At 37.5% G+C, this 11,656-nt stretch overlaps 1 protein-coding gene across 1 annotated transcript; it reads right to left on the bottom strand.

Moving 5' to 3' along the window:
• Positions 1-630: 630 nt before the first annotated feature.
• Positions 631-7,973, bottom strand: ca4c (carbonic anhydrase IV c; the record flags this gene model as incomplete). The annotated part of the gene is made up of 5 exons (XM_079834553.1): positions 631-741; positions 846-991; positions 3,479-3,643; positions 3,765-3,812; positions 7,919-7,973. The coding sequence occupies 5 exons, from the start codon at positions 7,971-7,973 to the stop codon at positions 631-633; spliced, it is 525 nt and encodes a 174-aa protein (XP_079690679.1).
• Positions 7,974-11,656: the final 3,683 nt, after the last annotated feature.

Raw genomic sequence — 11,656 nt, 5'->3', positions numbered from 1 at the left:
CACACTTGCTCCCATTTTGAGCACTACGCCAAGACCTAAAGCACGATCAATGTAGAATCCAACAGCTTAGACACGCGCGTCTTCCTCTGCTCGTAAACAAATCGCTTCTGGGTCATGTGTCCGAACGCCGGATCAGCGTCATATTCTCGTGCATGCGTCGTGGAGGCACACACGGAAGACAAGAACAAGTTGGATAAAGGTGTTATTTTGATTTTTTTTTTTGCGCACAAAAACTATTGTCGTCGCATCGTAAAATTATTGTAGAGTGTGAGATGGACTTTGTAACGACGTTTTAAGTGCCTTTTATGCGTCTTGGGAGTGTAAATGTACTGAATGCCAATGGAGGCCTATCTGAAGCCTTTCTCAGCCATCAGCTTTCAACAAAAATATCTTCATTTGTGTCCGAATATGAACGGAGGTCTTACGGGTGTCGACCGACATTAAGGGTGAGTAATTAATGACAGAATTTTCATTTTTGGGTGAACTAACCCTTTAACAAAACTATAATAGTATCTCAATGATAATAAAATAAGTGAACTGAGTGAACTATCCCTTTAACAGCTTATGTTCAAATTATTTCCAGACAAAAAAATAGTATTAATTTAATTGGTATAATTATGAGACAAAATATCAGAAAGGCATCAGTACCTCAAAAAAGAAGGCAAGTGCTGCCACCCCCGTAGAGTCTTTTAGAGCCTCTGTCAAGTTGTCATACTTCTCTTTAATGTGAATAATATGGAGCTGGGAGACAAAATGCATCAATATACATCATAAATTAACTTGAAGAAAATAATAGGATTTGTTTGCATTCTCCATATATCCTTGACTGTGACATGGACTCTCACCTCCATGGGATAAAGCTCCCCGTCCACAGAGTGCTCTGAACCCTGGCCGCCATCCTCTCCCCAGTGCAGGTGGAACTGAACGGCCTTGTATGTGGCTGATAAACCCCCACCACGGAGCCGCACATATTGAGAGAGTTTAAAGTGAGCTGGGAAGATTAAGAAGCATAGAGCATGTTATTATACTTAACTGTACGATTACAATATTTAAAAGTCAATTTAATTAAACTGAACGGAATTTTACTGAACTGAAGTTTAAGTCGCCATGAAATCAAAATTGACAATTCTTGATTTTAATGGAATATTGCAGTATGTATTATAAATGTTTTATCTGTGTCACGGTTGGCTGTGGTAGATAGCTCACAAAGACAAGGCATCATTGAAACAATCTTTAATCAGATAGGAGGAGAAAGAAGGAGGAGAAAGAAACACAACCAACTTACAACCTGACGTTAAACAAACAACAACAAAAACAATGCAAGATGGGACCGACTGAAACTGAGGGTTTAAATAAATAAGGACAAACAAGGAGCTGATGAGATAATTAACGAAACAGAACTAAAATAAACTAGAAACAATGACAAACTAACTGCAAACAGAAACAGAACACAATGAAAAATAAATCAAAAACAACATACATGTGACATTACACCCCCCTCTCAGAAGGCGCGTCCTCGCGCCGTATAAGTCCAACGGGGTGGGCAACCTGGAGGCTGACGAGGGGTGGCTTAGGCAGGAGAGGAAGCCTCCAGGGCAGTACCAATGTTACAGGAAACCAGGGAGGTGCAGGTAGTTCAGGGAGTTGCAGGCAGTTCAGGGAGGCGCCGGCAGTTCAGGTAGCCTGGAAAGATTGGCCTCCGTGGCCTTGTCTGTGAGAGCGGGCAGATCTGGGAAAGCCTCCGTAGCTGTGGACTGGTAGCACCCCCACCCTAACCCCCCTTACGGCTGTGTGTGCAACACACACACATAAAATAGCCGTAGCCATGATGGTCAGTTCTTCACTCTCTGGGCTGACTCAGACTCAGGGGCTGGAGTGGCTGTGTGTGGCCCAAACACACATAATAGCAGCAACATAAATGGTGAGCACCACCTTTTCGATCCTACCAGGGCAGACAGAAAGGGCAGGCTCTGGAATTTCACTCACTAGAATGGACCAGAGAATTTCACTCACTGGAATGGACTGGGGGGATTTTTTTCTCACTGGAACAGACTCTGGAATTTCTCTCACTGGAGCGGGCTCAGGAATTTCTCTCAGTGGAACCAACTGAGGAATTTTTCTCACTGGAACGGGCTCGGGGATACCACTCAATGGAAGCATTGCGACCACTTGCATTGGCAATGCTGTAATCCTTGGAGCGGGATTTTTTCTCACTGGAACAGACTCTGGAATTTCTCTCACTGGAGCGGGCTCAGGAATTTCTCTCAGTGGAACCAACAGGAATTTTTCTCACTGGAGCGTGCTCAGGGAGTACTACTCAATGGAAGCATTGCGACCACTTACATTGGCAATGCTGTAATCCTTGGAGCGGGATTTTTTCTCACTGGAACAGACTCTGGAATTTCTCTCACTGGAGCGGGCTCAGGAATTTCTCTCAGTGGAACCAACAGGAATTTTTCTCACTGGAGCGGGCTCAGGGTTACTACTCAATGGAAGCATTGCGACCACTTACATTGGCAATGCTGTAATCCTTGGAGCTGGATTTTTTTCTCACTGGAACAGACTCTGGAATTTCTCTCACTGGAGCGGGCTCAGGAATTTCTCTCAGTGGAACCAACTGAGGAATTTTTCTCACTGGAACGGGCTCAGGGATACCACTCAATGGAAGCATTGCGACCACTTGCATTGGCAATGCTGTAATCATTGGAGCAGGATTTTTTCTCACTGGAATTTCATTCAACGGAAGCATTATGACCATTTGCATTGGCATTGCAGAAACAGAACACAATCAAAAACAGAACATACATGTGACATTCTGTACACATCAGTATTTTTGTGCCCTTGTAATCTTTATTCAAAATAACTTCCCCTCCTTCTTGCAGCGACATCTCTTCTCTGATGTCGAGGGCGGGACAACCTGTCCAATCACAGCAATAGCAAACCCAAACCATCCAATCAATTTGCGATGGACAAAATCAAGTCCCACCCCACATTTTTTCTTGTTTGAGAAGCTGTTTTATCCAGATATACATCACAATAGGGAAGAAAAGACTATATCGTAGATTCAGTTTCATCCACTAAACTTTGTTGCTACCCTCACGTTGTTCCAAACCCATAAGACATTCATTCATCTTTAAAAAATGCACATTTGATTTATGTCCCTCCATTCAAAGTCCATTCCACCAAAATTATTACAATAAAAAAGTAATCCATATCGAGTGAGCAGTTTTTTTTTACATTTTATAAACACAGATGAATGCACATAAACGGAAGCTCCAACCTACCAATGAGGTTTGTTCAATCATATGGATTTCTTTTACGATCTCTTATACTTTCTGATGCGTTAAAGTTTTGCTTGTGTGGAATTTCAATGGATGGACAAAAATGATAAAAGGTTATTAAAACATCTTCATTTCTGTTTTTTGAAATAAATGTACATTTTAGGTGAACTATGCCTTTAAAGTTCCTTTCCATCTACCTGATTGTCCATGATTTTCCACACTCATATTGAAAGGGTTCTCGTGGCCATCGAAGATCAAACTGGTGAGATGTGGGTCATGCTTCACTTTGCGTGTGACGATATTGATGGGTGATTGACTCTGATGTCCACATTGAGGAAATTCCTTTTTCCACTCTGAAGGTCCTGGAAGACAAATGGAAATCACTTTTTTTTCACTGTATACATTCAACTGTATGAGAAACTGTGAACAAGGACTTTAGTGATGACAATGCAAAAACTTGAGAGATTGAGGCCTGGTTCTCACCTCTACATTCGCTACGACAGGACAACTGGCTCTGGTAGCACCACTCGCCTGGAACAGAGAAAACAACCTGATGGAACTGGTTTCATGCATGGACCACTATTGGAAAGTTTTTAGATCTGTGACTCCAAGGTTCAGAGCGGTCTTAAGCACCAGTTATAATGGTGGTCATTGACTAACAAATTTGTTTATTTTGCGGCCATATAAAGCCATGCTTTGATTCACAACGTCTTTCCTGATAATCAGTGACCCATCTAACTGAGTCCCCCTCCTGATCACCAGGTTTGATCGAGTGCAGAACATGTGCTTGAATGCAAGGGCACCTTAAGTGTTCTCATGTATACCCACTGTCCACCTGTGCACTTTCATCCCATTCAGCTTAGTTTGCACAAAAAGGAAAATTCTAGTATCATTTACTCACCTAGAAGTCGTTGCAAACCTTTCTTCATGAAACACAAAAGAATATATATATATATATATATATATATATATATATATATATATATATATATATATATATATATATATATATATATATATATATATATATATATATATATATATATATATATATATATATATATATATATATATATATAATATTATTATTATTATTATTTTTAGGGATGTCAAAAAATTAATCGCGATTAATCGCATCCAAAATAAAAGTTTGTGTTTACATAATATATGTGTGTGTACTCTGTTAATTATTATTTATATATAAATACACACACATTCATGTATATATTTAAGAAATATTTGCTTGTATATACTGCATATACATTTATATAATCTATAATATATAAAAAATATAAATGTTTTATATATAAAAATATTTTTTTTTTCTTAAATATATACATGCTTGTGTGTGTATTTATATATAAAGAATAATTAACAGAGTACACACACATATATTATGTAAACACAAACTTTTATTTTGGATGCGATTAATCGCAATCAATCTTTTGACAGCCCTAATTATTTTTTAATGTTTCAGTTTTTTTCCCCATATAATGAAAGTCAAGGGACCAATGTTGTTGATTTTTGGACCCCAATTAACTTTTTTGTTTGTTTAATATCTAATTTTTGCAACAACGTCATGAGTAAATGATGACAGAATTGTTATTTTTGGGATGAACTATCCCTTTAAAACTAGGTAATTTTAAGCTTGGCGTTAAAATGTAAACAGTTATTCTTCATTGCAGTGACGAATGTTGCAAATCAAACTATAATTGCATTTAGAATGTGATGCTGGGTGTTAAGCATGACTTTGGGTGTAACAACAGAAAAAAATATATATATACAAAAGTTGTTCTGAAGCTGCATGGGCACCCATGTATTACATCTGTATCTGTCTTGTAAGTACAAGCATGTGAAATCATAAGGAGATGGTGAACTTTGATGAGGTCAGACAATATAAACGATATGCACAAGGTGACCCTCTGTTAAAAAATAACTTGTCTGGATTCAATAACCCAAGATGCAACGCGCTACAGGCTAGATTAACCAGTGACAAAGCAAAATCACTGACAGTCAAAGTAAATGTGCAGCAAAACATAGCAACTTGAACTTGATATGTGAAAGCATCATATTGAGGTCTATCGTTCACACAAAATGTTGGCCTATCTAATATTATTTTCTGGTAGTGTGTTTACAAGTACCTAAATAAAGTCAAAAACGATATCCATATCCATGTCCATATCCACAAAAACACGCACTTTAGTAGGCCTAGAGTTTCTGCCTCTACTTTTGGATCATTTATTTTTAAACAGCCTACCTTTAATGAATTCATTTGAAATACTTCTGACATTCCCGTGTTTGCAATTCTAGGGCAAAGCCGAATACAGTAGGCTATACGTACACAATGTTGTTCTTGATTTATCAAGTTCAAAACAAAGGGTAGACCAAAGAAATGAACTATTTTAGAGTTCAATAATGTGACCGCATTCCATTCAAAGGACAAGGAGCAGAAATGACAGGCTGTGTGATTCGACTAAAATTCTACCAGACAGTTGGTGGAGGTGTTTATGCATAGGAACTGATGATTATTGTTTTGTACCAACAATACAAACATTTACAACAATTTTCCCACAGTGGTTAAGCAATCTCAAGTCAACAGCTTTCAGTTAGTGGACAGGACTTGTCACATAATTATGTGTAATAAGATCTACAGTAGCTATATGGCTTTGTTTTAAAAATATATTCATTGTTTTGTTTGTAGGCCTGTTTGATGCGTAAAATGAAGCCCCGAATGTAAATTAGCCTAAATTAATTTTGACTTTGTTGTTTATTGGTCATTAGTAAACAAGCCACATGCAATTATTTGGCGGTATTACTTTATTTAGCCACTTCCTTCGGGCTGCAGCGCAACCTCCACTTATCCACGTCATTTTCACGGGATCGCGGCCGCGGGCTCTGTTCCGCGCGCCCTGCCCTGACACATTGAAAACGAACTGCTGCGAGTTTTTCTGAGCAGACGAACTTCGCCATCCTCTTTCACTTTTGCTGCTAAATGTTTATTCGCTCAATTGGGAAAGTCTGTTTACCTGCTAGAAGACAAAATGGTGAAGGGATGGAGTTGTTGGTGCCCTGCCGGTACGAATAGCAAACATAAAATGCTCTCCGACCCCTTCTCCACTGACATAGCCTTCGATGTTTTAGCTTACCCGGTGATGGTTTTTAATTTTAACTGATGACGAATATTATTATAATTTTTATTATTATAATTTTTTAACAGTAGAGATAGTTCTTTAATGCTGACCAGCAGAAGACACGAGCCAGGGTTTAAATTCCAATTACACGTGGGGCATGTTGTAACACTGTGTTACAATGTGCCCCTATTAGAACTACTCTATTAGCCTATATTTTATACGTTTATTAATTATTTTGAGAAACCGTGAGAAAAAGGTGAATAATGACTGAGAATCAATGTTCAGAAATTAATCATTAATATTATGTTTGAGCTACACTCTTAAAAAAATGGCTCAATGGCACTAACAGTGGTTCTTGCCTCGTAATCATAGGGGAACCACTTTTGGTGCTATATATAGCACCATATCTTAACATGTTCTGTATATGATAGCGGACAGCGGTGCTATATCACCCCAGTCAGCGGTGCTATAGCTCCTCAGAACCACTGAAGCGCCAAGATTTGGTGCTAAACAGCACTTAAAGTGGTTCCCCTATATGATTACGAGCCAAAGAACCACTTTTAGTGCCAAATAGCATTTTTTTTGTGTATTCTGTATAGCTGTATTTAGCTGTATTTTGTTGTCAAACTCAAAAATTAGTATATTTTTAATGATAAAAAAATGGCATTATTTTATTTAAAAAAGTTAATAATTGTAGTTTATTGACAAAAGATTTTAGTTTGTCTTGGATATTTTTTTGATTATATCAGTTAACAATTTAAGCGGTCATTTGGTCATGTTACAATGTGCCCCACCTCTGGGGCATGTTGTCACATTTCACTTCCATTCTTTCGTGGTAAATCAAGAAAAAAGTATACACTGCATTAATGAAACAAAACCACATAATTGGACTAGACGTGTTGAAATTAATGTGGGAAAAAAGAAATACTCTGAACCCCAGGTGGATTTACACAAACTGAGAAAGTCAAAAAGCGTTAGGTTGTGCCCCGCTCTCCCCTATTTAGACTACAATTTTTAATAATTAAATAATAATATATACTATCATATATAATAATAAATAATTGTATCAAATAACTGTTCAAATAATTATATAAAATACAGTAATGGTACTCAAAATAGAAGTTATAGGCCTACTGAATATTGCATTTTTAAATTTGATTCTAAAACCATGATCAAAAAAAGATTACCTTATTTAAAAAGATATTATTTCTATGCAAGACATACAAAAATTGTAGTTGTATTTTGTGAGCCAGTCAACTGTATTCAGTGATAGAGACAACTAGCCAACCAGAAAGAGAGAATGACATATATACAGACAGACAGATAGATTGCTAGATGGATGGACAGACTAGATAGATAGATAGATAGATAGATAGATAGATAGATAGATAGATAGATAGATAGATAGATAGATAGATAGATAGATAGATAGATAGATAGATAGATAGATAGATAGATAGATAGATAGATAGATAGATAGATAGATAGATAGATATTCTACCTTACCTGAGCAGAGCTTTAGAACCAACAGAACAGATGAGAACGAGAGAAAGGATGTCATGACTACAATACCAATACTACTCTCACTGCCTTGTGTGACATGAACCATTTTTATATAGTCAGGGAAAGGAAGGAGGAGAGAGAGGGGGCAAGAGAGAGAGAGAGTTTTACAGGTAAGAGGTGAAAGGACAGGTGTAGGGCAGCAAACTAGGGCATTTGAGGACATTAACTCTCACAATACAACCTACGGCCAGTTGAACTTGTCACGTTTTCCCTGAACTCTGGCTAAGTGAATTTGCTTTATCATACAGCCTGCAGAGGGCAATAGTGCCAAGCAAAAACCTGTTTATTATTCCTGTTTTAGGACATGGAGTTTTGAGCACACTGTAAAGTTTGTCTTTGAGGGCACACATATGCTTCAAACCCTCAGCAACACACCTATAAGGATAAATGAATGCTAGCTGTCTATGAGCGACAAATATCCATGGAGGAAATCATCCCAGTCCCTCCAGGTGACTCTGAGACTAATTAAGCACGTTGGGTGTCAGGACATGATTGGACGTTTTGACTCAAGTGACTCTATTGAGAATGATGAACGATGAGGAACAAGGCGGCCTGTCTTGTTAACCATGTCTTGTTGCTTTGACACTGAAATCAGTTAGCACGACAAAAGCGTCTAATTAGAGATAAGGGAGAACAACAATGCTGCTATTATAAATCACCCCAGCCTTTTTCCGACATAATAAACGCACCCCTTCCCTTTCTCATTCTTTGCCTCTTGCGATGCTGTCTTGGTCTTTTAAAGATGGGAAGCATGTGCAGTAAATTAAATTAATGTAAGCCTCCTCTCAATTATTCATCATTCCAATAAAATGACTGGAGCTGTTGTACTGCCTCGTTAAAATGGAGAGACCTATTAAAAAGTCATTAAAGTCAACTCAGCATGAAGGTCTGCCCTGTTGAGCTTTAGCCATGCAGTCGAGATGGAATGACTCCATTTTATGGACATCATATAGCACAGACGCGTGATAATGAGTGAATGAAGTGGAAGGTAAACAGTGGGCAGCAAAAGGACAGTAGAGAATTAGAGAAAGGGCTTAAATATACTGTAGTGGCCCCCAGTTTTATTATAGCCCACTAGATCTAGACTGTGATGCCTCATGCCTGAGTCAATTGTCATTTAAAGTGAGAGGGATTTAAGAGATTCACTGTATTTGTGTTTTACATTATCATACCTAAACACAGACACACGCTGCTTTGTTAGTGAGGACATCATATCCACCTTTTCCCTAACAATCCTACTTCCGGTTTGGGGAAATTCCACTCAAAAAGGGTGCGCTACAAATAATCCGGTAACACTTTACAATAAGGTTGTATTAGTTAACATCAGTTACTGCATTAGTTAACATGAACTAACTATGAACAACACCTCTGTTCAGCATTAGTTCATCTTTGTTAACCTTAGTTCATAAAAACCAGCTGTTCATGGTTTGTTCATGTTAGTTCACAGTGCATTAACTAATGTTAACAAGATTTTAATAATGCATTAGTAAATGTTGAAATTAACATTAACAAAGATAAATAAATGCTTTATAAGTGCAGTTCATTTTAGTTCATGTTAACTAATGTTAGCTAATGAACCTTATTGTAAAGTGTTACCAATAATCCTTATTCGTCAGTTTGACTGGAGAATAATCTAACGCTTGGAATTAATGTGACATGGTATAACAAGAATATTGAATTAATTCATTTACTATATATCCCATGAATAATTAGCTGAAATTAGAGCTGCATGATTCTGGATAAATTGAGAATCACATTTTTTTTTGTATCAAATAGAGATCACAATCCTTATGATTCGGAACAGAAAACGAAAAAAAAAAAAAATCAATCAATTAATTAATTAATGATTTAATGACCCGCTCATAAATACTTAACTTGTTTCATTACTGGATAAATCAGCGTTTTTGAGCGAATCTCTTGAATGAATGATTCAATGACTCAATCATACATACTTCACTCGTTTTATTACTGGATAAATCAGCGTTTTTGAACGAATCTCTAGAAAGAATGATTTAGTGACTCACTCATAAAGACACTGGCTGTGTCCGAAAACTTAGGCAGCTGACTCGTTGCCTCGTTGCTTATCAGACAATGGCTTTCACATGAAGGCACCACACTAAACTAATTTCGGACAGACTTCTTAGTAGGGGTGTCGAAATTAATTGTTTCTTCAATGCATCACGATGCAGACGAGGATGATTCAGTATCGGTTCAGTAATAGACCATAACCGATTATAATGCACTTATTATTTTCTGACGTCATTTGTCACGTACGTCGCGGTAAAGCATACAATGGCAGAGCACTCACCACTTTACTCTCGTTTTATTTGCGGTAGTTTGTGTGTTAGCTTGATAAGGAGATACGCAGCTGCTCGTCTGCGGCAATGCGTGCTTCAGTAGTGCTGTCATATCTAACCATAACATGTCATATAGCCCATTACACGCTCTCACATGTAAATTTTTTTTGCATTGTTGCGAGGAGTAAAATTGAAATATGTGGTTTCAGCAACCAGATGCATTTAGACTTTAGTTTTGACTGTAATGCGGCCCAGACCACCTCCTGAAGTGGCTTTAAAATTTTGTGTATTTGTTCTAAATGCTCCTGTTGTCTTCTGTGCCCAGACTTGAGTTTTGTTTGATACATTCAAGAAGCGCGTTTTCTTTGAGCAGCTCAAATTAAAGGTTCAGTTCATATAACTGACTGACAAAATTGTATACATGAGGATGCAGTGCATCGTCAATGCATTGTGATGCATCGGGATATTGAATTGAACCGAATCGATGGCATGATAATCGTAATCGAACCGAACCATGAGACCAGTGTAGGTTCACACCCTTACTTCTTTGGCAGTGTAATGATTTACTGCAAAATAGAGAGAGCTTTGGTGAGAACTAAACACATATTTAATTACTACCATAGTAATTTCTCGCTAGAAATGACATCAGAAGTAGAAAATGTTAGTAAAAAACTAACATTTACACACAAACTGACCAGCAAACCAACTTTTTTTTTTTCCAGCTCAACTGTCACAGAATGAAACCCACAGGATTGTGGGATATCAAAGGCAGTGAAGGATACAAATCGATCAAAAATCGATCAGATGAAGGTATCTCAGAAGACAGGAAGGAAGCTAACATTATATTCGGACGTTCCTTGGTGCCTTCCTGCCTTGAAATGTGTCCTCCGAAGGCAGCATTTTCCAGGTTTCGGACGCAGCCAGTGTTTTTGAACAAATATCTTGAATTAATGATTCAATCCCTTCCTCAAATACTTCACTCGTTTCATTACTAGATGAATCAGTGTTTCTGAACAAATCTCTTGAATGAATGATTCAATGACAAGTACTTTTTTTAACAGTCACTTGTCGCCACCTACTGGTGTAACAATGTAATCGATACAATCTTTTTATTCTGATTTACACTATTTTGATCACTACCCTAGACATCAGTGTTTATATCTGAACTATAAACTTTTATCCCAGTCTTTCAGTGATAATCTAAATAACTGTAAAACAGAAATAGTGACTGTGTGGTTGAAAAGGTACCTTTTACATTACCTTTAAATGGCAGGAGGCATCGTGCACATCAAAAACAGGCAAAACAACAAATTAATATTATTTGGCATATCCTAGTTTTTTACAGAAATATTAAAAAGTAACCCCTTTGTAATCATTAACATTT

Source organism: Gobio gobio, assembly GCF_949357685.1.
Source record: "Gobio gobio genome assembly, chromosome: 14".
In the NCBI taxonomy this organism is placed as follows: domain Eukaryota; kingdom Metazoa; phylum Chordata; class Actinopteri; order Cypriniformes; family Gobionidae; genus Gobio; species Gobio gobio.
Note: the sequence above shows the minus strand (reverse complement) of the source record. Positions and strands in the feature narration are given on the sequence as shown.